Here is a 26,218-nt window from a genome sequence, read left to right as displayed (position 1 = left end):
AGATCCCAAGCAAGCTGATCTCAGCAAACTGCTGGTGGAAGATGATGGAGGGGGTAAGTGCCAAATAAAAGCAATGGTGTATTACAGTGTGAATGGGTGTTAGAGATCTTCAAAAGTGGGAGTAAAATGCTTGGGTTTTGGATATAAACACAATTAGGACAATGAATCTTGTATTTAAAAAGGGGTTGGTGGCAAGCCTTCAGCAAGATGGTGGAAAATTTGTGGCAGGCTTAAGGAAAGCAGCCCTGGGCTTTGGTATTCATCCTTGGCTAAACCTCATACTGCTCACCCTGGCATGGTGCAGACCGGCTCTGCACCAAGCCCACAATTACCCTGGTGCACTGGGAGGGACTGCTCCTGACCTAAAGGAGAGCAGAAAGCAAAAAAATCCCATGTATTGAATGCCAGGACAGCAGCCTCGGATTGTGTCGATTTGTGCTCTGCACAGTAAGCTCTCATCTTCCTTCCCTGCCCCCAAGCAAAGCCTAGTTTTGCTTTCAGCATTGGGACACTTCTCAGGATGGAGCATAAATAAAATTCCTTCTGACCATATACAGACTAGTGAAGTGAAAAGTGTGCCCAGCCTTCTGACTTAGAGGCTTTTAGTGCAAACAGCTTTAATTTGTGCCACTGAGTTAGCACACAAACCGTGGTTAGAATTTGTCCTGAGCTGCATCAAAGCATCTGAAGTGGGGAAGTCCTGGGACCTTGGAGAGCACACTACGGATCTTCCAACTTCAAATGCCAACATAGAGACTTGCTTGAAAGATGCCATGGTGCAATTCTGTGTGACAGCACAGCTGCTCTGTCCCTCTTTGTAGGTGGTGACTCTGAGTCAAGATCAGTTTTTGAGGTGATGTGGATGATCAATAGTCTAAAATTTGCATAGGGTTCCTTTTCCTGACATCCCTCTACTTCTGCTTTCCCTGGTTCTACTGGAGAACCAGAAGCCACCATCTAGGGCACTGCTCTGGCCCAGGTTTCAAGTAGGGGGAGGATTTCATGGTGACAACAAAATTAGGGTGTCATCTTTATCTCTCTTGCCATTCAGTTGTGTCTGAGTTGTTTCACTCCTATGTATTAGACTCTTGGACCAGGAAAAATAATTCACACCCGAAGTTTCAGCAATCCAGTCAGATATTGATTGTCCAGTTACAACAATGCTAATGGTTGTACTTAAATAATGTGTAGTTCACTGATGTAAACTTTCTAATGTCTGACCTTCCACTATCTCAGCTCCCTCAGCCTCTCCCCATCTGACAGAGGCTCTAGTCTTCTCATCACCGAGCTGCCCATTTGCTGGATTCACTATGCCCATGTCTCTCTTGTACTGGGTAGCCCAAACACCCAAAATAATCGCACAAACCCAAGACAATGTTGGTGCAGTCACCTGGTCATTAGACAGCTGTTGTAACAGCAAAACAAGCTACAGCAGCTCCTGGCAGGCCGAGACAAGCCCAGGCAAAGCCTGACAGAGCCTCACGTAAAGCAGAGCTCGTGGACTCTTACTGGCAGTGGCAGCACCATAACAAGGCTGAGGTAGATGATGTGACAGTGACAGCCATTCCAGCTTTTGTGTCATTTTTCCAGTATATGATACACAATTTCTCTGCAAGAAACTCCACCTCCTGTTTCCAAGACGGTCTTTTTGCTGCTTCCAGTTTCAGCCAAACTCAAGGACTCCAGCCCATCCTCTCTGGACACTGGAACAGATCCTGTAGTGAAAGACAGCAGCAGTCAGAAGAGTCTGCTCCTATGACCAGTTCTGCCTAGGTGTGTGATGCTTTCTACCCTAAAAATGAGCTTTTATTTGAAGACCAACCACAGGGTGCTCTGTCTGGTGAATGTTTATTTTTACAAACCCTCTCAGCAGCTGCCTTCCTACAATACAATGCTGGGGTATCTGCCAGCTTGCCCAAGGAGCCATTTCTTCCCTCAGCTTGTCAAAGCAGATTGTGTGCCATAGATCCCAGCCTGAGACACAGCCTAGCCTGGTCCCTGAAAGTGTAAAAGCACAACACATTCCATCCACAGAGATTGCAGCAGCATCTGTGCTTGCTTCATGGCTGGAGAGCTACTGATCTGCTCTGTCAGCCTTGCAGGCGTTGCATGTGCATCAGCATTTGCCTGCCTGACTGTGCTCTGGCATTTTGGTTTGCTCAAGTTGCTTCAGTTACACTCCCTTAGAACAGGGTCTTGGTTTCAACTCCCCAGGAAGGGATATTGGGTGTTTGGAAGGGAAACCTGTCCTGTGACTGCTGCTGTGAGTAGCTGATGGGCAATCAGCCATGGCCTCCAGTCTACTCTCTCTGTTGTCAGGAGTGTGGTAGATTTGGGGAGGTGGAGAAATTACTGTTGGCACCATCTCCCTCAGTCATCTTTAAAGCCCTTCCTTGCTCCTGGTGAAGTTGGCCCAGCTCAGGCTGTGGTTTTCCCCAGGTGTGCTGGCTGGTGGCAGGCTCTGGCATATCTTGGGAGCACAGAGCTATGTGGGATGCAATCACAAGCACTGGCAGTGGGTATTTTGCTTCTCCTCGTGTCCCTGCAGTCCCCAGGGCAATAGCAGGAATTGAAAGGTCATTACCAGAAGAAAGCTCTTTGCCAACCCTGATCCTTTGGCTGAAAGTGCAGGGCTTCTGCTGCCCTGAAAAGCAAGGAGTCTTTCATTCTGCTTCCTCTTCACTTTTGCTTTTCATTGTCTCTGCTGTCCCACAGCAGTGTGGCACTGAAATGAGCTCCCAGTACAATGTTGTGGTGACCAAAACTTTGGGAGCCATACAGTGGATACCTCACCAGGCCTGCTGATGGAAAGCCAGGGCAGCCTGAGGTGTGACCTGGATCTACTGCCACCCACGCTGCCAGGGCTTGTAACCACACAGCTTGAGTTACAGACACCAGAAGTCAGAACTCCAAACTCATGAGTTAAAAAAAATTTTTAAATTTTTAAAAATTAAAAAAAAGGGGGGGGGGGGGGAGGGGGGAAGACCTCAAGTGCTCTTCTGTTTGCCTGCTGTTATCTCAGTTTGAGCTTGTATTGAAGGATTTCAAGCCTTTTGTTCTGTCAGGTGGGCCCAGTTCTCCTGTGTCACCAAAAAGAGTGAGAGAGAGCCCTTAACTGTGACTTGGGAAAGGATGTGTAAAGCGATTTCCACCTTGGTAAACTGCATATTATGTGTCAGGCCTTGTGGATGGTGTGACATCTTCTGCCATTAGCTGGACTTACTGCTCCAGGCTGCCCTTTCTGCTGGGGAAGGTGACCTGGCAGGACATGGTGGTGCCCCATGTCTTCCTTGAAAAGCTTGCAGAGGGATTGAGAGGCAGCACAGCTCAGCTCTCAAAAGCCAGATTTCCTGGGGGTCTGGGATGGGATAAGCACTTCAAACTGAGATTTATCTCCTAGGCAGTTAACTCTTCCCTTTCCTTGTCAGGATAGCCTTGGAACTGGCTGTAGCTGCTTTTTGGGGTTTTGTTTTGGTTTGGGGGTTTTTGTTTGCTTGTTTGTTTGTTTGAGTTTTTTAAATTTGTACAAAAATTATTTACTGTTTCATTTGTATTTGTATTGTATGTAGAGTTGTGTTGACATATATTGACAGATTTAATGTGGTAGTAAAATAGCAAGGAAGGACAGGCTAACTTAGTATTTGTGCCCTTAACTGGGTCAGCTGTGGGGTCTGGGGTTAGATTATCTGTTCACTATACAAACTGTTCAATTACTGTGACAGTGACAAGTGGCTGTAAATGTGGAAAGAACTTTAGTGTAGCATTAAGGATGATCTGACAAAGGTTTTCTGCAAGCTCCTCAGCCCACGAAAGAGATCTCGAAAACAGCAACTGCTCAAATCTCCCACCTGCAAGTAGGCTGTTGCCTGTTCTTACATAGTGCAGGACACACCTCTCTTCATTTCATAGTTACCTTGGTAAAATTATTCTGCCAAAGGTTAAGCAGAGTATGTTTTCTTCTATTATTCCATCTGTTTCCTTGTTGGTTTTCCAAGCTCATCTCCCCTATTTTCCTTTTTCAAAGACAGTACCATGAATGTATAGCCAAGGCTTACATGTCTATAAATACTTTTTCTTCAAAATGGTTCCCTTCCCAGTGCTCATGACAAAAATTAAACCCTTCAAAGTCTTTTGGTTTTTCACAGTTAGGAGGAGCCTTATGAAAGCCACGTGCCACTTCCCACTGCACACAAGAATTTGGAAGGCCTGTAACCAAATGGCTGCCACTTAGTGCTGGAAGTGAAAAAAGGCCCCTGTAGCACCAGGATTCTCAGGAGCTCTTTGAAATAAGAGTAGAAAACTGAAAAAGGAGGCTCTGGAGAAGCAGCAGATGAATTTATGAAGCTTGGGGACATGGAACATGAGCTCTGCATCCCAGAGCATGGGGGAGAGGACAGTCCCAGTACAAGCACAAAGAGCCAGTGAGACAAGGCTCCTCAAGAAGTTGTGGTACTGAGGGACAGAGCAGATGCTGAAGTACAAGAGCTGCACACCTTGGAGCTGAGTGCCTGAGGAAGCAGCCTGGCCCCTGTCCTACAGCAATAATCCTCCCACTGCAGCCAGGGCTTCTTCTGTCATTGCACCTGAGAGCAGCCCTTTGATACTGATCTTGCTAAAATTTTTATTGCAGATTATGTTAAAACACAGACCAAGCCCAGAACAGCACTAGGGAAGGAGATGGGAAAAGTGAAGTCTAATTTTAAGTGTTGGGTTTTAGTTACCTGAGATTGTCATTGCTGTTCTCTCCCTAAAGAAAGGATTTGGCTTTACAGAACTATTATGATTATTGTTACATAACAGAGTTTTTATTATTGAAAAGAATATAAGTATTCCTCAATCAAGCTGAACTTGATTCACATTAAAATTGATTCATTTAAATACTACATTTAAATACTATTATTTATTGATAAGGCTTATTTAGAACTGCAATGAAAAATGAACAGCTGTGGTGTGGGGCCTGCCTTTTAAGCTTGTTCTGTGTCAGCACAGGACTCGTTTCTACTGAAGCCTTCAAGAAGCCTTGAGCCAGCCTGTGTGTGACCTAAGGGAGCAGTGCTGCTTGTTCCACCCTGGGAAGGGAGCAAGGAGGGGATGCACACCAGTTAGAGCTCACAACGTGTTCCATGAAAGATTATTGCAGTAGAAAGACTTAAGGAGCCTTTAATTTTGGATTGTGGCTTTTCTGGAAACAGCTTTGCTGTCTGCCATGCCGTGCAATGTCCAGCAGTATTTACTAGGGAATAACAGTCATTATGATTTATTTCATTATTAACTATATTATTTTAAAGCAATTTTATATTTTTAACATTGCTGGAGGACTGTTTGGAAAACCTGAATGTGGAGGATCCCTGATGCTATGGAAATTTGCTGATCAAGCTGCAGACTGGCTTTGCCAGCTCCCCAACACTGTCCCCCTGTAATTAGGCTGTGACCACCACCCTGGATTCTCAGTGTGTTTCATATGGATAGTGACACTCCTTTGTGTTTATAACAGGCTGTAGCCTCATGTTAGAGCCTTTGGATTGTCTGGAAGAGCAATCCATGTATAAGGTGAGCCTTTGGAATGAACCTTTTTCATGCTGCTTTACTCCCACCTGCAGCTAAGACTGTACAGTTGTGCTTCATACATTATTTGTTCAGCCACTCACTACAAAGCCCATACAGACTAGGAATGCTCAGTACAGCCCTTTTTTCTTTATATATGTATTTTTTCTCCTACAACGTCAACACAGTGGCAGTGACAAGACAATAAAAGGGTGGAAAATAGAACTGCCTCCAGGGGCTTACCTTTACATAAGCTTCTTGACAGGCTGATAGAGCTGGGGTTGTTCAGCCTGGAGAAGAGAAGGCTCTGGAGAGACCTCACTGCAGCCTTCCAGTACCCAGAGGGGGATTATAAAAAGGAGGAAAATGGACTTTTTATACGAGCAGGTAGTGACAGAACAAGGGGTAGTGGTTTTAGACTGAAGGAGGGCAGATTGAGATAAGACACAGGAAGAAATTCTTTACTGTGAGGGCGGTGAGGCACTGGCACAGGCTGCATAGAGAAACTGTGGATGTCCCATCCCAGGCAGTGTTCAAGGCCAGGCTCGATGGGGCTCTGGGCAACCTGCTCTAGTGAAAAATGACCCTGCCTTCCGCAGAGGGTTCGAATTGGATGATCTTTAGGGTACCGTCCAATCCGAGCCATTCTGGGACCGAGTGGGCTAATCCCGAACCACAAGCAGAAGTCGGGAGACGGCACCGGGGCCCAGCCTGCTCCTGGGCAGGCCCGCCACGAGGCGCCATGGCTGCGGGAAAGGAACTACAGCTCCCGTCGTGCCCCGCGGGCAGCGCGGCGGGAACAAACTCCCCGCTGATTGGCTATGCTTTCCGCTGCTCTCGCCAATCAGACGCACAGCTCACGGGGGACGCTCTGCACGCGCATGAGGCGGGCTGGCGGCGTCCCGGGAGCAATGGAGCGGGACCGGGCAGAGGTGAGCGGGACGGGACGGGACGGGGGCTCCTCTGGGGCCCGGGCTGGAGTGTTCCTGGGGGCGGCGGTGGGTCCGTCTGATCCCGGCGAGATGGGCCCCTGCGTCGCCCTCAGCTTCCCGAGGAGGCTCTGGGTGATGCTGCCCTTGCTTGGCAGCCCTGGGGATTGTGAGATGTCCGCAAGTTTCACTCACCTGTTGTGGAAGAGTAACGGTGCAATGGTGCTCACGTCCTACGAACTGCTGTAAAATGCACCCACACAGGGACTAGAAGGCGATGCAAATCTTTCTTTTTTAGAGGAGTTCAGGCCTTCCAGAGGTCAGGAATGCTGCCCCAGGGCCTAGATCCGCAGGAGAGCAACTCTTTGTTCAGGAAGTAACCTGGGAACCTTGGGTCTGTTTTGTGCGAAAGCCAGGGAGGATGCGGGGAGACAGCAGTGAGTGAACTCTGATCTTCCTGTCCACGTGTCTGTAATGATAGTTGGAGCCAGGGATCAGAGGGAATTTAGCAAAGGAAGGTGATGGGCTTGCTGCTGATCTTGAGTTGCTGCCTACTTGGAGGAACAATGGTATCCTCCTGCCTCATGTAGCTGTTTGTGTCTGCCTTCCTGTTCCATCACTTCCTGTGCTGATGCTGAGTTCTTACTGCTCTTTCATGAGTTGCTGCCACATTTTCCCAGCTTCTTTTATGCTTATTTGGAGCCTGGTTCAAGATTGTTCTAGTCTGAGACACACTTTTTCTGTGCTCTTTCTTCAGTCTCTGCCTTGCAGCTTTCCTGCTGTAACAGCGAGTACAAAGAGACAGTGAAGATGTTTAGCTGTGGGGGCATCTGAGTTTAGGCAAAAACCAATAGCAAATGTTCTGCCCCCTGCTGGTGTAGTTTCTGAACCAAGGTCAGCTGTGGGCTGTGCAGTTTCCAGAGGACATGAGCTGTCTCCAGGACTGCCCTGCTGACTTCCAGGCTGTGCTGGTCTTGTGAGCTGTGGTGGCAGGAACATGCAGCCTGTGCTCTGTTCTGGAAGTCTGTGCTGGCTTTACTGTGACGGTGTCTGCACTGCTGTGCTGTGCAACTTTGTTGGGGGGAACATTGCCTGGAAGGACACATCTGTCTCATCTGTCCTTCATCAGCAAGGCAGTGCTTTGCCCTGTATTTTTCCATGTTCCTCAAGCTGCTTTCTCTCTAGCAACAGCCCCGTGGCACTTTGCTCTTGGGAAGCAGAATGCAGCATGTGGAATACCAGTAAAGGGACCTGTCTGGAGGAAGGTGTTCAGAATCCTGCCTTTGGGGTTATGTGGATTCCTTGCCTGCCCTGAGGCCACCCCCTGGCCCAAGAGGGCCTCCCTCAGCAGCAAAGGAGGTTTATTGTGCAGTGGCATGTAAAATGTCTGGTTTAAAGCAAACTGGCTCTTTTTCTAGCTGGTGTCTGCCTTCTGCCACAAATCTTCATCTTTGGAGCGGGCGGAGGAGGAAGGTGGTGACGATGAGGAGGATGATGACCTGGACATCTTTGGGGGTTACGACAGCCTCACGTGCTACAACAGCAGCATGGGCAGTGACAGCAGCTCCTGTCTGGAGGAGTCCAGTGATGATGAGGTGGCAGAGCGGGAAGCTGGAGAGCTCTCAGCCTCTCCCATGCACCAGCCATCCACAGGCCGGCTCACAGAAGACAGTGGCTCCGAGCCAGGTACTGCCTGTGCTGCCTGAAACATTCAGGGGCAGTGAAGGGTGTGTGGCTGCACCTTGGGAATGCTTTGGGAGCAGCTTTGGATTCACACTGCATTTTCTGGGCTGTGTGGGGGATCTGCTCTGTATAACGATGGTTAGCTGGTCTCAGCTCTGTCATTGTAGTGAATTGACTCTGCTAAATCCTCATGTTTTTGGCCTTCCTTCTCGCAGCTGTGTGCGAAATGTGTGGGATTGTGGGCACCAGGGAGGCTTTCTTCTCCAAGACCAAACGTTTCTGCAGCGTCTCTTGCTCCAGAAGCTACTCCTCGAATTCCAAAAAGGCCAGCATCCTGGCCAGACTGCAGGTGCGTTTAAACCTTTCCAGCTGGCTCTCAGGCTCCATCGTGCTCGCAGGCTCTTGTCACTCTTGTCATGCTGGGGGACTTCAACCACCCCTATACCTGCAAAAAGTAGCATGGCAAGCTGTAGGTAATCCAGGAGACTCCTGGAATGCATGGGGGATAATTTCTTAAGCCAGGTAATAGACAGCTGTAGCAGAGGGAATGCAACAGTAGATTTGATGGTCACCAAGGTAAGTGAACTAATTGGGGATGCCAAGACTGGAGGCAGTGGCTCCAATTCCAATGGTCATGCATTGGTGGAATTTGCAATCTTGAGGAGTATAGGTCAGCTAAGGAGTAAAGTCATGCTCCTGAACTTTAGGAAGGCAGACTTCCAGCTCTTCAGAGAGAGTCTATAATTCTGTGAGATTTCCTGGGGATGAAGCAGGATGTGCCTATATGTAGAGGTAGGCGGTTGCTCTCTAAATATCGGACTGATTTTCCCAGTTTGTTCTTCCTGCCTGAAGTCCCCAGAGAAAGCATGACAGCTTAAAGGTGGTGCTCCCTAATAGCTGAGAAAGGACACACTGGTATTTTACCTGCTGTTTCTTGTAGCTGTGAGCGTTAATAAATATTGTAGTAGCCTGGAAATTGTCCCAAGGAAGAGATGAATACCCAGTTGCAGGGGGTGGCTTAGTCTCCTGTGCCATTAATGTTTCTAATGTTCCTTCTTTTGTAGGGGAAACCACCAACAAAGAAAGCTAAAGTTCTGCACAAGGCATCCTGGTCAGCCAAGATCGGGGCCTTCCTCCATTCGCAGGGCACAGGACAGCTGGCAGATGGGACACTGACAGGTCAGGATGGTGAGTGTAGGTGAGGTGTGAGGAGGTGCAGCTGCTGGAGTCACAGAAATGGGGACAGCTTGAGGGCTGTAAGCTCTGCAGTCCTCCTCCTCCTCTCTGGTGCACTGCCTTGTACGATGTGTGTGGATCGCTCCACACAAGCTGGCAGAACACAGGACATGGTTTTTTTCCTCTTCCTGCCCATCCACTGCTGTAGCCTCATCCTCACTCCTTGTATGACTTGACCTGGAGTGTAAGCTCTGTGGTCCCAGTCCCATGAGGTGCTGACTTCTGCTGGCAAAGGTGACTTAAAGGTGTCCTGCTTCCCCCAACCATTTGCTGCCCCACTGCTCATGGGGAGTTCTATTTGCCCTGAGTCACTCAGTGATCACTCTGAGCAATAAGCAGTCACTGCAGCTGAAGAAGCAGCAACTTACTGTGTTAAGGGAAAGGGGAGGGCTGGGGCATGGCAGCAGCAGGGAGTGATCCCTGAGCAGACTGCTGCTGGATCCTGCAACCAGGAGGGACTGTGGGATTAATCTCTCAAGTTAGTATCTCTGATTTTCCCAGCACCCTCTGCTGCCGGTATGACCCTGCAGTGTTGCTGCTGAAAACCAAAATGTGAAGTGGTTTAACCCTGAAAGAATGCACTCTCCCTGGAGTGCTTTAGCCCTAGGCTGGACTTGACCCCTTTTATTGCCATTTCTGCTCCCCCAAAAGCAAGTGACAGCAAATATTGATTAATAATGTATTTTGCCTCTTGTGGGTGTTAGTGACCATGCACTGACATAGGGTCTAGTTTCCCACCAGAGAAAATGCAGTGGAATGCATAGTCCCTGTGTGTTGTGTCCTAGTGCCTGGAGGCTGCAGGCTGTAGTCCAGAGGTAACTGATCTCTGCCTGTTCTGTGTCTCATCTGATTTTCTGCTCTCATGTCTCTTTGCAGCACTCGTCCTGGGCTTTGACTGGGGAAAGTACCTGCAGGAGCACGGCTACAAGGCAGCTCCTGTCAGCTGCTTCAAACATGTGAGTTCTACTTTGCTGTGCATGGCAGGGCACACAGGGCATGTCCTGTGCATGGGCCCCTGTGCTCCTGTGAGAGGGGGTGAGCAGAGGCCCAGCAGGGGGTTATTGAGACCTGGTGATGCAAAGAAAGGAACTGGGGTTTCTGGCAGCTGAGAATGGGAGTCTCACAAAGGGTCCAGGAGTTCTGGGGGAAGGAAGCAGAGGGGGACTTGGTAGAAACACTGCTGGTAGTGATGCCTATCATTTTTAGCTTTTTATGTTTTTCATATATTTGTAGCTTTGTAGATTGCTAAAGCATGGTTGTACCTTCTAGTATTTTTCTTCCCTACATGTAGGAACAATAAGCTAACCTAATAAACACATTCAGAAATATTGTAGTCTTATTCCAAGAACAGAACCAACTACAAGGACATTCTGTTTTCCAACCAGAATCTGAACCAGACATAACAAAAGCAGGGGCAAACAAAACCTCTGGACTGCTTCCAGTGGGTCAGAACCCCAGGAATTATTACCCAACCAACTAACATTTTACCTGGACAGTATATGATAAGTATACTAATCAACTAATCTTATCAAAATTGTAGAATTACTATACCACATGTGATTTTTGCCATATTGTGTACCTGAAAGCTTTCAAGTAAAGGTTTGCTTTTATATTTACTCTAACATTGTTGGGAAGATGTATTTTATTTTCCAGGCATCAGTAGTGATGACTTAGTGCTGACTGGGAACAGAATTAGTTCTGACTGGGGATGATAGTGGGAAGCTAATTTTGCAGTTTGTATGGCTGAGTATAGCCCAGGGTGATGTGCAGAGAGGAATTCAATTCATGTGAGCCTGGCAGTAGCTGCACCTCCAACATGTCCAATTTTTATAAGACTTGTTATATTCCTTTTGAGTTGTTGTCTGATAGTACTGACAGCATTTCCTTTTTCTTGATGATAGGTTAGGCAGACATGTTAGGTATCCTCATTGTTAGGTATCTTTATGCCATAGAGGAATGGCAGCAGCTACTTTGGAATAATGGGATATCTGGCAGTGAAACAGTTAAGTATTGCTATATGGTATTTTGCCTTTTGGGATCCTCAGTAAACATCCCACTGAGATGTCTGGGACAGTTCATCTGTATTTCAAGATGTTGGCAAGTCCAGGAGGGGTAAGGCATGCAAGCCTGTGTCTAAGGTGAAGGTGTAGCTGCCTAAGACATGTTTCTGAAAGCTAGAAGGGCCTAAATCCTGCTCTGATTTCCACATCCCTCTCCCTGCCCCAATGGCTGCCTCCATCTTTCAGGTGCCGCTCTTTGATCAGTGGGATGATGTGGTGAAAGGTATGAAAGTGGAAGTGCTGAACAGCGATGCTGTGCTCCCCAGTCGTGTGTACTGGATTGCATCTGTCATCCAGATTGTAGGTAAGTCTCCAAAGTAATCTTTGACAGCTGGGCATGGCTAAGCTCTGAGGGAAGCTTTAGAGAGCTGAGGGTAGCTGGTCAATGAAAACAGCAGCTCTTTGGAGCTCTACAACTGCTGAGAGATTTTGGAACAGGAAATACCATGGTGTGGGAGTGAGAGGAAACCAGCACGTGGTTCCCCTTCTAGGTGCTGGTCAATTTGCAGGAATAGTTGCTGGAGAAGCTCTGGTGACCTATGCAGAGTACTGAAGGCCATGCTGTGGGTACTGAGCCTGTGGTGCCAAATTCTTGGCCTCTAATGCCTTTGTTTGTCTGCTCTGTCCTGGCAGGATACAGGGCCCTTCTGCGATATGAGGGCTTTGAGAATGATGCTGGTCATGACTTCTGGTGCAATTTGGGCACTGTGGATATTCACCCCATTGGCTGGTGTGCCATCAACAGCAAAATCCTGGTACCACCACAGAGTGAGTATGGGGCAAGAGGGGTCACCATATCCCTGGGCATGGAGAAGCTTTGGTTTATGCCTAGCACAGAGGGACGGATGTTCCCACTGCATGTAGCACTGCAGCTCCATTTGTGCTTTGAGTTACAAGCAGCAGTTTGAGTTTGGGAAGTGGAGACTGCTTGGATTGCTCCCTCTGCATCTCCCTATTATTGACCTGGGGATGCTGCATGCAGAGCTGATGTCAGAGCTGTGGGGGCTAATGCAGGTGGCTTTTCCTCCTCTAATCCACATGGTGGCTGGACTTGAACTTTGGGGGAACTTTTTGGTCCTATATCCTGGGCAACATCTCTGGTAAGTGCAGTGACTCCAGTCCCTGCACAGCTAGCAGTTCAGAGAGGGATGCCAGTTTAGTGGAATTCTGGCAAGCTGAGATTTGCTTGGTATGACTCATGTGTTTTGCTCTGTTACCACTTCCTCATCTAGATCAGTGGAGTTGAGTGTCTGCTTGGCCCAGTTCATTCTGTAATGGTGATCCCTTCAGCCAGATGTCGGGGCAACCTGGCAAAACAGAGTACAGAGTCTGAGTGTGAAAAGTGCCTTTTAGTGCTGCTTAATGGGCTGTCAGAGACATGAAAGGCATGGTGCTGTAATTATTTTGGTCATAAAGATGGACTTTTTCCCTGCTCATATGTAGCTATCCATGCCAAGTACACTGACTGGAGAAGTTACCTCATGAAAAAACTGGTGGGAGCTAGGACCATCCCAGTGGATTTCCACATAAAGGTAACCATGGGAGGCTGTTGTTTTGCGTGGGGGAAATGAAGCTGAAGTCAAGACATGTGCTCAGCATGCCTCTTCTGGTTCTGATCTATGTAACTTTTGTGTGCCTTGAAACCTAGGCAGGGCAGGGGCAGTGAGTGCTTCCACATGCTCCTTAGATACTTGTCATGATGCTGTGGGTAATGGATGGCACGGCCTTCATGCCCTCTCAGCACAACAGTTTCTGCTTTGGGTCATAGGCAGGCTTTAAAAGCTGTTGGCACGTGATCTGCTGGGAAATACTGGGGATGAGGTTTGTCTGAAGGGAGAGTCCAGTGCAGCTCCAACCTGGCCTTTCCCTCCCCTGTTTCAGTGCCAGGGAATAGCTCTGAGAGTCAAAAAACTTTGCCTTCATTGTTGGTAGCAAAGCAGCCTGCAGGGAGTGAGAAGGTGTCATGGTTTGACACTGGCACAATGCCAGTGCCTCCATGAGAATACTCTCTCCCTGGTTTCTGCTGTGAGATGTGACCAGGAATAAGCAAAGCAGGCTCCCACTTAGGAAAAAAAAAATTATTAACTAAACTACAAGGGAAAGGAAAAAAAAAGAAACGCACAAGGAAAATGAACACTTCACAAATACATCTCCTCCTCCTCCCCACCAATTTCCCAATACAATACATCCCCCAAATCATCGACTCTCGGTCTGGCACCACCCTTCAGAATACTCAATCCTCAGTTCATCAAGAGGAGAAGGAGTCCTTCTTGTGCCAATGGTGACCTCTTCCTTTCATGTCCAGCGCTCTCACCACTGAACACAGACCAGAGCTGCTTCTAGGGTCGACTTTTAAGGATGCTTCGTCCCACTCCAAAAAGGCACAGTCTCAACTTTGGGACATCTGTCCCCCCATATTTTTCACCCCTGAGGCCGAGGGATACCCACACCAAACCCTCTTGGTCCTGAGGCATTGCCTCCCCCTAGAATGCAGTCCCTGTATCACAAGGAAACATGGCTCTGTCCATGGCTACACACAAAGAGTCCAGCAAAAGCTACTCCATCAACTCTTCCACCTGAGTTCTTATCTATTTCTCTCGTGGCCCATTTCCTCTTAGCTCATCTCTATCTCTCTTCTCATTCAGCTCCAGGAGGATTAGCATTTGCAAGGTTTCCATCATCCAAGAAAAGGGTTAAAAATCTGAGGCTCTGTCTGTCCAGAACTCCCACGGCTGCCCTGCCAGGCACCTTCTCACACCCTCCTCTTCTCCTTCTCGGCCGGCCAAGCACAGGCACAGGCTCTCTCTCTGTCTCTCCTGGGAGGGGGTGGTGGCTGCCCGATGCCTCTCAGTGCTCCTCCTCCACCCTTCCATCCTGCAGGGGCCTTCCCCTCCCTTCTGTCCAGGCCCGGCCTCCCTCACCCGGCCCCATGGCTGCCCCTGCCCCGCCCAGCCCGCAGCCGGGCAGGGGAGCTCTGAACCCTTCACTGACCAGAACCCAAGAGAGCCTCCCAGGGCAGAGCCCTGCTTTAACCCCTTGTGCTCAGAGGCCGATCCAATGACCCAATGGCCACATTAGGTGCCAATATTAAAATCTGAGCCCTGATTGGCCTGACCACAGCATCCCAGAAAACATATTTCCTGTCAAACCACCACAGAAGGGCACAGGCTTCCTTTAAGTGCCATGGCCTTGGCATCTCTATATCTCTCATGATTGGTTTTGTGTAGCCTGTGCTGAGATTAGACCTCGTTAGAGGGAAGAGGGTCTCCTGTGGCTAGGAGCTTTGGAAATGGCAGATAAGGAAGACCGTCCCAGAGACAGCAGGCAGGAATGCAAGTGATAGGGTTTTCTGTGTGCAAGGTAAGTGATGACACTGAGCTCGAGATCTGGATGTAGTTAGTGCTTCTCATGTTACTTCTCAGAAAGTTAGGAGGGTGTTTGTAGCTGCTTGTTCCTGGGCCCCAGCTTGTAGCTGAAAGGGGAGTGGTGGAGGGAAACAGACATTGCTTTTGTCTTTCTCCCTTAGCATCTCCACTCCCACCTAATAAACAGGAAGTGGAAGACTTTAACTTAAAAGTTCTTCTGGATTCAGGTGTAGGCTGGTTTGGGTATCTATTTTGTGTTTCCTAGTTGCTGCATGGCATCTTGGGATCACAGTTTCAAAATGTCGGGGATTCTATAAACACCACTGGGCATTTGTGATGAGTAGGACAAGGCTGTATGAGCAAACCAAAGGTCTTAAAAAAGTCAGAAAGCAGCCAGTGACTCCACTGTCCCTTTGGGTCAGTCTGCAGAGTAACTGGCTTTGGATATGGAGTTGGGAGATAGATCATCATGTAGTTCAACCTCTGATCAGAATAAAAAGGTAAAAATAAGAACCTGACCTCTTTTGAAGTCAACTGAATCCTCTTGCACTTTGGCAAACTACACCTCTAACTAATTGCAGCCTCAAAACTTTCATGACTGAAACAGGCACACACCATTCCTTACTCAGTCCCTTGTGAACAAAACTTCTCACTGAGAGCATTCACACAAGGTGGTGGCTGGGCGTTGCTGCTGGGCTGGAGTGGGGCAGCTCTTATGAGTCCATGTGACAAAAGGGAGACCCAGCGTGTGTGCCCAACCACACTGTCATTTCTGGGGCTGCCAGCTACTTGTCCCTTCCTAGTCAGCTTTGGGCAGTTCCAGGGTGCATGTCAGCGGGGAAAGCTGTTCTCTAAAGTGTTTGGAGAACTGTGCTGGATCTCACCTCCTCTGTTGGTTGTTGCCAGATGGCAGAGAGCATGAAGTACCCGTTCCGGCAGGGCATGCGGGTCGAGGTGGTGGATAAGAACCACGTGTCCCAGACACGTATGGCAGTGGTGGACACAGTCATTGGGGGCAGACTGAGACTCCTCTATGAGGATGGTGACAGTGATGATGACTTCTGGTGCCACATGTGGAGTCCCCTTATCCATCCTGTGGGCTGGTCACGGAGAGTCGGCCATGACATAAAGAAGACAGGTAAGGATCAGCCATCAGCCACTGCAGTCATCTTCTGATTTGCTGGGAACTGCCTGCACCCTGCTGGTGACACCAGTCTTGACATGCTGGGAGTGAGGCAGTTGTCTTAAGACCTAACAGGTGAAGTCTGCTTAGTTTTGTGTCTGCTGGTTTTTTATCTGGATAGATAAAAGCCCTGTGATCACAGGTCACAACAGGGGACTGTAGGGTTTCTTACCTGAAGCAGATGTCCCCTTAGTGTGAGAATGCTGACTTTGCAACATGACAGATGTTTGTCGTCTTTTTTGAGGAAATTCATGCTGGCTTCTGTAACACTGGATGCCATCAGGTTGCGTTTTTCTGAACTTTACCAAGAGGAATTGTTGATTGGCTTACTCTGCCAGAGAAAAAGACAAAGAAAAAAGCAACACTTGAGCTCTGCTGATCCTTTTGGTTGTGTCTCTATTCCTGCCTCTCCCTGCTGATTATAGCTGCATGTGTTATCAATAGTTCTCAGGAAGCTGAGCTATCTGCTTTTGAACAAGCCCTTCATCACAGCCCATTTTATAAGAAGTGTAGAGGGACTGACCTGTTCTTTTTATTGAATAGTCTCATATTGAGGGGGTTTATAGCAGCTAAGCTCTCACAGGAAAATTAATAACCAGTCTGTTTCCTCTGCAGTTGCTGCAGGTTTTTTACCTCTCTGTGTTTCTTCCATTCCTCACAGATGAAAAACGTAATGACATGGCAAACCATCCCACCTTCAGGAAGATTTACTGTGATGCTGTGCCCTATCTGTTTAAGAAGGTAGGACAAGTCTGCCTTCCTGTGGGGGTCACAAAGAAGGACGCAGTGATAGCACTTCCTTGCTTGGGCGTACATGCTGCCATGTGGGTTGTTGAGGGTGGTCTTTCTTATACCTAAGGGCAGTAAGGTCTTTGGGGTGTCAAGGCTGTTAAGAAGGAGCAGTCAAACTAGAAAGCTGAAAGAATTAAAGGACAGTGACAGATTGAGGCACTCAATCGAAGGGCAAGCAAGGGAGCTTTGAGTTGGAGAGGGAAGAGGATTGCATGGGAGAGACCAGTTCTGACAAGGAACTGGATCATGCTGGTAAGGACTGAGATGAGAAGGAAGCAGTTGCTTTGTTGTGGAGCAGCAGTTGGGCTTGGCTCTCTGACTGACCAGAGCCATGGCAAAAGGTTTCCGACACAAACATAGTGTTGGTTTGGCTGCCCCTTTGTATTTCTTGTAATATTTTTGGTTTCCCCTCCCAAGCTGAACCAAGTGAAGTTTCAAATCCTATTTGTACTTGCTGTGCTCGGTGTCAGGATGGGACTGTCCCACACCCCTGGCAGCACATGGTATACCAGAGTCTCCCTTAGGTACGAGCTGTCTACTCTGAAGGTGGATGGTTTGAGCGAGGCATGAAACTGGAAGCCATTGACCCCTTGAATCTGGGCAACATCTGTGTGGCCACTGTTTGCAAGGTAAGTTCAGTGAGCCTAAGGGGTCTGCTGTGTTTGTTTGGCATAATGCAGCTTCTCCTCAGCTCTTTTCAAATTAATAAGCCCAGGTAAGATTTTGTTTAGGGGAGCAGAGAAGGCTGTCAAGAGAGGTGGACAGCTGATGTGTGGAGGGAACTGGGGGGTTACCTCAGAGTTCTGACAAGTTGTTATCCATGTGTATTTAAACAGACAGCATGAAGATGAGCATGCTTGGTCTGCAGGCTAGTGCCCAGTGTGTGTGACTGGCAACCATGCTCTTTCCACCATTGGGCATGCAGGAGGGAAGATTTGTTCTCCAGTTCTGAGAGTGCATAGAGAGGCCCCTGTGGAAAGAAGGGAAGAGTTGTGAGGTGACCTCCATGTGGGGAATGGCATGAGGATGGGCATGTCACCTTCAGTCTCTCTTGACAAGGTGGTTGGAAGCTCTACTCTTCTGCTAGTGTAAAGAAGTAAGTTCCTTGCCCAGGTTTCCTCAGTGAACTGTGTTGAATGTTGAAAGTATAGCATTCATCTGGGCTTTTCCTGCTTCTTCAGGAAGCTGTTTGCCCTCACAGAACCCAAACTAAGGACTTTAATACTTGGGAGTTTGGCAGTGGGATGCTATGAGAGCTGTTTGTGTCTTGTAAAATGTTCCCTTCAGCCACGGTTTGGAAATGGAAGAGTTTGGGGACAGGCACGCCTATCGCCTTTAGTAGGCGCTAATTACCAGTGAGTGACAGGAAGGGGCAAGTCTTGTTGCTGTATGAAGTAGCAAATCCAAGGGTGGTGCTCCTTCCCTTCTACCCAGTAACAAATTCATAATCTGGCTGTGGAGAGGGCTTTTGGGCTGCTAGTGAAGTGTTTCTGGAGGAGAACAGAGCTCCTGACTGCCGTGTTACTTACGGAGCATGGGCTAGCTCTTAGAACTCCAGCGCCACGCCCGGAGTGGGGAACTGCCTCGGTACAGGGATTTACCAGAGGCAGAACCTTTAGAGCCACTTGTTCTAAGGTGCCAGACACAAGCCATGGCACGGACCAGGCAGAGGACAAAGGAGGAGGCTCTTCATCTTGAAGGAAGCACTTATTCCAAGGAAAGGGATCAGAAACAAAGAGTCTCAGGCACTGCTGTGCAAGCGGTTTTGTACATACAAGCCAGGAGCTGGATACAAACAGCTAACCAAAAGGGAATCCTCAGGGGAGGAGCGAGGGGATTACATCAAGTGTCTGGGGCCAATTGTGGTAGGAGGGTGGAGAAGATGGGTCACATGGGCCAATGGGGCTTTGAGGAGTTGGGGGATGCCAAACGGGTGTTGCAGTCAGGGATTGGCCCCAGGTTAAAGTGGAACAAAAGGGGCTGGGTTGCCTTGACAGGCAGGGAAAGAGCTGGAACAAGGGGTGGGGAATGGCATGAGGGACAGCTTTGAGGGAGGGTAAAACCGAGGGGTAAACTAACTTGGGGAGAACATGGGGGTATAACAGAACAAACCACTTAACAAGGAATCAATAAAATAAATTTGAACCAAAACAGCTGACCATTTAAGGCTTTTCACATAGTTCTTTCACAAGGCTCTTAGTGTTGGTCCCAGTCCTGCAGAACTTGCTGCTTTGGGGATTAGCTTGTGTTGACTAACATATTAGGAGAAGCTTGGGACACATAACATTGGATTTTACTATATAGTGGCAATTGTGATTGATATATGGGGGGACTCTTGGGAGAATCCTTTGAGAAGAGGAGAGGCTTTAGAGCAAGTAGAGCTCTACTCATGCCTTCACTCCCATCTCAGGTTCTCTTGGATGGGTATCTCATGATCAGCATTGATGGAGCAACATCTGATGATGGCTCTGACTGGTTCTGCTATCACGCCTCCTCACACGCCATCTTCCCTGCCAACTTCTGTAAGAGGAACAACATTGAACTGACCCTTCCAAAAGGTGAGATTTGGACTCTGCCCTGTGGTACAAACCTGCATGCAGAATTTTATGGGGGGTGTGTTTCTGAGAGGGGTCAGGTTCAGATAAATCAAAATAAGGTTCCAATCCACTTGTTTTTCAGGGAGACTGCTAGTTCAGAGAGCCAGGCTGTTTAAGCTTTGCCCATATACCAAGTCTTGGTTAGCTCCTGTCAGATCAGTGGCAGAGGTGTATGATCCCCAAACTGAACAGAATAAAAGCTTTTAAAGGACAAGGAGGATGGGAAGGTATAAATAGAGCCATTGGTGCAGGAATCAGTACTTAAGTGTCCACAGTCATCTCTGTTCTTTTCTGTATGAATAGATCTGACATGAGTATTTCTTCAAACTCCTAAGAGACAATCACTCTAGGAGTGTTTTTGCTGCCTCATCTAGCCATACCTGAAAAGGCCTGCTCTGAATTTCTGTGTTGCAGAATTTTTGTGTAGTGCTGTTCCATCTTCATTTGATGTTCCTGCTGATGGGAGAAAGAAAGATTGGTCTCAGTGGTGTGTTTTGAACATACTACTTCCTTCTTGCTGCTGGTCCTCCCCTTTCTCTGGGTCTGTGGCTGACACAGATGTTCAGAGCTGCAGCTTGCTTTTCTCTGTATTTGCCTGCAGAGAGGGGTGCTGGACTCCCATGGAATCCATGCACTAGGTTCATGTCCAAGATCAGGCTGTACATGCAGGTTCATTGACCTGCTCTGCAACCAGTTGCTATGCCTCCTTCCTGCCTACTCTGCCTTTTGTCCCAGCTGGTCTACCCAGTGACTGCCTTTTTACCTCTTAGTGTTTCTTCCTTCTGCAGGGTATGAAGCAAAGACATTCACCTGGGAGCGTTACCTGGAAGAGACCAAATCAAGACCTGCTCCATCACGGCTCTTCAACACAGTGAGTGCTGCCAGGAAGAAACAATGTGTAGGGATGCTTGGAGTAAGCAAGGAGGAGTGCAATAGCTCTGGCTGTCACAAGATCACAGAGATGGAATGACTTCTTGTCCAACAACCCTGCTACAGCAGGGTCACCTGTAGCATGTTGCTCAGGACTGTGTCCAGATGGATGGAGACTCCACAACCATGTGGGCAACCTGTGTCAGTGCTCATTGGCACTCATGGTGGAACTTGTCCCCTGACGTTCACAGGGAAACTCCTGTGTTTCAGTTTGTGCCTGTTAACTCTGGTCCAGGCACTGGGAGCCACTGAGAGGAATCTGGCTCCATCTTTGCACCCTCATTTTAGGCATTTAAATACATAAATAAGGTACTCCCTGAGCCTTTTCTCCTCCAGGATGAACAATCACAGCTCTGTCAGCCTTTCCACATACAAAAGATGCTCCAGTTCCCTCATCATCTTCCTGGCCCTTTGCTGGACTCTCTTCACTGTCTCCCTTGTACCAGGGAGCAATTGAGGTGTGGCCTTGTCAGTACTGAGCAGAGGAGAAGGGTCATTTCCACTGACCTGCTGAGAACAGCTTACCATTAGCCTTCTTTGTCCCAAGGGCACATCCCTGGCCCATGTTCAACTTCATGTCCACTGGGATTCCCAGGCCCTTTTTGGCCACGCTGCTTTCCAGCCAGTCTCAGTCTGCCCCTAGCTTGTGCTGGTGCCTGGGGTTCTTCCTCTGCAGATAGGGGATTCCAGCTTGTCAAGGGATTCAAGCTTGTGCTGCTCCCTCTGGAGGGCAGCACAACCATCTAGTATATTCTGTCTCTCCTCCCAGTTTTCTACTACAGGCAAGCTTGCTTGGTTTGACATGATACTCTGACATGTCATCTGGATAATTAATTAAGATGTTCAATAGGAGTGGATCCAGTATTGACCCGTATTGACCCATGGGGTACACTGCTATTTACTAGCCTCCAACTAGACTTCATGCCACTAATAACCATCCTCCTGGCCCAGTCACTCAGCCAGTTTTCAGTCTGTCTTGCTGCATCTGCACCCAGCCTGTATAGTTCAATCATTTTCTCTATGAGGTTCTTATGGCAGTGTCAAAAGTCTTCCTGAAGTCAGGACAGACAATATGCAGTACACACAATATATGCAGTCTCTAGTGGGCTGCAGTTTGCTGACAGCACTTTAGGGAGACCTCAGAAGCCCAGGAGTATGTACTGTCCGAGTTGGACATCAGTGTCCTGCCTTTTGTGGGTCCCTCTGAGTGTCACCTGTCATCTTTCTAGTGTTTCTGTGAGCTCCAGGCTCCTGGTGGGCTCTGCATTGCTCATTGCCTGTGGATGCGTGGCTGGCATGTTGGGTGGAGGTTGGGGCTGCTTTACATCAACAAAACTGCTGCAGCACCTGGGCCTATGCTGACCTTTCTGATTTCCCAGGGGTATGTCAGGTAATTGTTTGATTGTGTTCCTGAACTGCTGCTCCCCCCACAGCAGGATCTTGCTTCTAAAGGCTGGGCTGAAATTAACTGAGGACACAGCTGGCCTTGAATCTGTTTTTGGATCTATGGGCTTGTTGTCTGCTTGCTCTAGACTAAAGGCCAGCCTGTGTGAGAGTGGTGTTTGCCAGATAGGGGTGCAATGGCCTTGGCTTTTCTTTTTAGTTTTTTTAATTTTTATGCACCCAGGACTGTCCCAACCATGGCTTCAAGGCAGGCATGAAGGTGGAGGCAGTGGACCTGATGGAACCCCGGCTCATCTGTGTGGCCACAGTGAAGCGTGTAGTCCAACGTCTCCTTAGCATCCATTTTGATGGCTGGGACAACGAGTATGACCAGTGGGTGGACTGCGAGTCTCCAGACATTTATCCTGTGGGGTGGTGTGAGCTGACAGGCTACCAGCTTCAACCACCAGTGGTTCCAGGTGAGTGAAGATTTTACTGTGGTTTCTAATGTTAGAGATAAAGATTTCCTTCCTCCTTGATTTGCACTGGCTACCAGAAATCTTCCTCTGTTGCCACGTTCTAGCAGCTGGCAGAGGGAGGAGCCTTGATAGGGAGAAAACAGCCTGAGTTTTGAGATTGGCTCTGTTCCCCCACACCAACAGAGAATTGCTCCTGAGGAAGTTGGGTAGAGTTCCAGGTGGTCCTATCCCTGCACAGCTCCCTTTTATTAAGAATAGCTATAACCTTAGCCAGATAGCAGCAGGAACTTGCCCCATGCTCCCTTTCCTCATCAACTCTTTGACTCTGTCTATAAAAGGTAAGAGCATCATCTCAAGAGTTCGTTCCTCCCCTTGTCACAGGGAGGCCACTGCCTCACCTTTGCAGATGTTCTCCTTCTTGTTTCAAACGACAAATCTTGTTTCTTTACTGCCCCTACCAAGTCTATACTGGGCCTCTCTCCCCTGTGCTGCCCCAGCCTGCCGCTCTGGGCCCTCACCTGGAAGCACAGACAGCAACTGCACTAGAGCCTTGCTTTCCCCTCAGCTGGTTGTCTTGGGAAGAGGGCTTTGGCTTGGGGGGACGGGTATATCTGTTTCTCGCTTATGTCACTTCATCCCAGTTACCTACTGGTTATGGGACTTGGCTTTCGTTTCCCTCTCGTCTCCATGACAGAGCCCACAGCTCCAGCGAAGGCCAAGGAGGTGCCCAAGAAGAGGAAGAAACCCTATGGAAAGAAGAGTGAGTGATGTTTGATTAGTGCCCTCCCGCTCGCTCGCAGGCTGGGCCCAGTTAGAGGAACCCTGTCCATGTCCCATCAGAGCAGGAGAGAGAGGCCTTGTCTTGCTGTGGATGCCCTCAGTCGGCTGTGGGTTTACCAACACAGTTTCACCCTTCTTACCTGCCCTGTTACCTAAAGAGCAGAGAGCTGTGTGCGGGAAGGATCTGTTTTGCAGTCTGTTTTCTGTTGGCTGAGGTATATATGGCACTTGCTTCCAGGTGTGAGGTTGTGCTGCTTTCACTACTGTGTCCATGGTTGGAGGGAGATGTTTGCTGCAGCTGGAGGGTAGCTGGAGAGCAACCCTGCTTTGTGCTGAGGGAAAGAAAGCCTTAAGATGGCTGAAGAGGCCAGTAGAAATACTTTTATTGTTTCATCTTGTCATTGTTGTTGTCATTGTTGCAGTAGCTGTGGCAAATCATGTAGACAGACAAGAAATTCCTTCTTGGGGGGTGGAGGGGAAAGTACATCCAAAGAATATAAAGATTTTCAACCTAAATAAAAAGGTCAGCTAAAAACCAGAACATTATGGTTACAATGTCTGCACCTTGCAGCAAATATGCTCATTGCCTAGGACTAGACTCAGGTAAGCAAAGCTGACTCCACACTGATTCCAAGAGGACCTGCTCCTTGGAAGTTAAACACATGCTGAAGTGCCTTGCCTTTAATGAAGGAGAACATGAAGGAGCATATTTTGAGATGATGACTATAGAATTTTTCTCCAGTAGGCCATTTCTGTTGCATAACCAGTTGGCAGCTAATGACCATGTAGCTTTCTGTTCAGTTGTGCTGGTCCCTGGCCTGTGGTTTCTCAGAGGAGCAGGGTTGCTGATTTTCCAGGGGAAAAGAAATACACTTTTGCTCATACTCTGTTATCTCTTTAAGGAAAAAAGTTACCTGTCAAAGCCCGCAGTGTCAAGCAGCCTGTCAAGAAGCCTTCTGCCATGAACTCAAAACGAGAAGCAAAAGCTGCCAGCCAGGCTTTGCCAGAGCCAGCACCTGATGAGAGTAAGGGAATGAGTTATTCTACCCTGCAGCCACATCCACCTCTCCCCATACACCCTCTTGGCCAATATTCATGGGCACCCCCAGCCAGGAGAAGGCAGCAGCATGTCAAATGTCCTTCCGTACTCCTCCAGAGACACTCCAGAAAGTAGAAGAAAGCGTTTGCTTGTTTTCCCTGGAAAGGTTTGCTTCCTGAGAAAGTTTTATGGGACCAGTACTGCTCAAAATCTCAATGCTGCTAATGCCTGCTGAGGGCCTGGTTGTGTGAGATCAGGGAGGAGAGACGAAGTGGATATGTCAGGGGGTGGCTGTCTCATCCCAATCCCCAGCAGGGCTGTTGCAGCATGTGAACACAACCTCTCATGCTGTGGTGACCAGAAGAGCAGCTGGGTCACTTGCCAACCCTAGCGGGTAGGTGGAAGGAGGGTGGGTGAGGTGCCTTGTGCACATGTGGATTGGAGAGTCATGAAGGGTCCCTCCTGTTCATTTAAGTTCCCCTTAAATGTGAGCCCAGGCAGATTGAAAATGGATGACATCAGCTTTGGATGTCATCATCCCTTAGGAGTTGTTCTTGGGGGCCAGCAACTGAATGCTGCCAGGGTTTAGTCCCATCCTGATTGCTGCTATGACCGTGGATAGCTTTGCAGTGGCATGACAGGGCTGCCTGTGGTGAAGTACCCTCACGGAGTGGGCTGGCCCCAGGGCCTGAGGCATTTTAAGTATCTGCAAGGACAGATCTGATTTGGAGGTGCTGCAGGTAATGCTAGTCAACATGGGTTGATTTTATTTACTTATTTTTCCCTTCTCTCTTTCTATCTCTTGCTAGTCATTGCTGTGCGGGTGAAAGAAGAAACCATTGACCCTTCAGACGCAGAATTTGGACAGACAGAGCTTCCTGTTCCCATCAGCAGCATAAAGCAGGAGGACACAGACTGATCTGGAACATTCCACAGCTGCCACAGCAGCTTCACCTTGTGGCTCTTTAGGGAAGGTCCTGGCAAAGGGAAACAGAGGACCAAAAGGGCCTTCCTTTTTTAAAGCAGACCATCCTGTGGCATTGTAACTCTGCTTTCCTGGTGTGCAAGAAAATTTCCTCCAGACTTGTAATATTAAGCCCTAGGAAACAGCAGGAAGACTGCAGGTGTGCTGCAGAGCATGACCAGGGTGGCTGCTGTAGTTGTGCATGCCTGATTTTAAAGGCACCTTTTGGATGAGGAGTTCAAAACAAGGAAAGAGGCTACCAGAGCAAAAAAGGCCAGTTTGAGTTCTTAGCTTTGGCTGGAGGTGACAAGTGACGAGTGCAGGACGTATCAGGAAAGGAGCTGCCCCTGTAGAACTTTGGTGCTGTGCTCTCTGGTCTAAGTGCTGCGAACCCCAAGAAAATCAGAACAGGAAGAGTGGAAAGAGGTGAAGAAACAAAAGGAGATGATTGTGCCTGCTGAAGAAGTGAGACCTTTTTTCATAGAATGGTTTGGGTTGGAAGAGGACCTTAAAGATCTCAAGATCCTCATCTAGTTTCAGTACCCCTGCTGTGAGCAGGGACACCTACCACTAGACCAGGTTGCCCAGAGCCCCATCCGACCTGGCCTTGAACACTTCCAGGGATGAAGAATCCACAACCTTCCTGGGCAACCTGTTCCAGTGCCTCACCACCCTCACAGTAAAGAATTTTTTCCTAATACATAATCTAAAACTACTGTCTTTCAGTTTGAACCCATTCCTCCTCGTGCTGTCACTGCATGCTCTTGTAAATGGTCTCGTCTCCTCTTGCCTGTATGTTCCCTTCAGGTATCAGGAGACTGCAGTTAGGTTACCTTGAAGCCTTCTCTTTTCCAGAGTGAACAATCCCAATTCTATCAGCATTTCCTCATAGGAGAGGTGTTCTATCCCTTTAATCATTTTGGTGGCCTCCTCTGGACTTGCTCCAACAGGTCTATGTCCTTTTTTGTGCAGAGGACCTCAGGGCTGGATGCCGCACTGCAGGTAGGGTCTCACCAGAGCTGAGGGGGAGAATCCCGTCCTTCACTCTGGCCATGCTGCTTTTGATGCTTTCACTCATCTCTTGATACTTGATTTGCTTTCTATGCTGTGAGTGCACATTGCTGGGTCATGTCCAGCCTCTCATCCACCTGTAACCCCAAGTCCTCGGCAGGACTGCCCTTGATCCCTTCATGCTCCAGCTGGTGTTGATACTGGAGGTTGCCCAAATCCAGGTGCAGCACCTTGCACTGGGTC

General features: G+C 48.5%; 1 protein-coding gene across 3 annotated transcripts; it reads left to right on the top strand.

Moving 5' to 3' along the window:
* The first annotated feature begins 6,411 nt into the window (after positions 1 to 6,411).
* L3MBTL2 (L3MBTL histone methyl-lysine binding protein 2) lies at positions 6,412 to 25,679 on the top strand. 3 transcript variants are annotated; one of them, XM_036401570.2, is made up of 17 exons: positions 6,412 to 6,476; positions 7,892 to 8,159; positions 8,372 to 8,505; positions 9,221 to 9,335; positions 10,269 to 10,348; positions 11,639 to 11,756; positions 12,086 to 12,220; positions 12,896 to 12,984; positions 15,724 to 15,955; positions 16,662 to 16,741; positions 17,317 to 17,421; positions 19,203 to 19,350; positions 20,178 to 20,260; positions 21,947 to 22,181; positions 22,876 to 22,941; positions 23,864 to 23,986; positions 24,810 to 25,679. In XM_036401570.2, exons 1-17 carry the CDS (start codon positions 6,426 to 6,428, stop codon positions 24,917 to 24,919), a joined length of 2,172 nt encoding a protein of 723 aa, XP_036257463.1. In that variant the 5' UTR covers positions 6,412 to 6,425; the 3' UTR covers positions 24,920 to 25,679. The 3 variants fall into 3 exon arrangements, with proteins under 3 accessions (XP_036257463.1, XP_036257462.1, XP_036257465.1); XM_036401569.2 differs by having other exon boundaries at positions 9,221 to 9,344; XM_036401572.2 differs by lacking the exon at positions 22,876 to 22,941 and having other exon boundaries at positions 9,221 to 9,344.
* Positions 25,680 to 26,218: the final 539 nt, after the last annotated feature.

Source organism: Molothrus ater, chromosome 5, assembly GCF_012460135.2.
Source record: "Molothrus ater isolate BHLD 08-10-18 breed brown headed cowbird chromosome 5, BPBGC_Mater_1.1, whole genome shotgun sequence".
Taxonomy (NCBI): Eukaryota; Metazoa; Chordata; class Aves; order Passeriformes; family Icteridae; genus Molothrus; species Molothrus ater.
The sequence above is the reverse complement of the archived record's forward strand: the minus strand, read 5'-3'. Positions and strand labels throughout refer to the sequence as shown.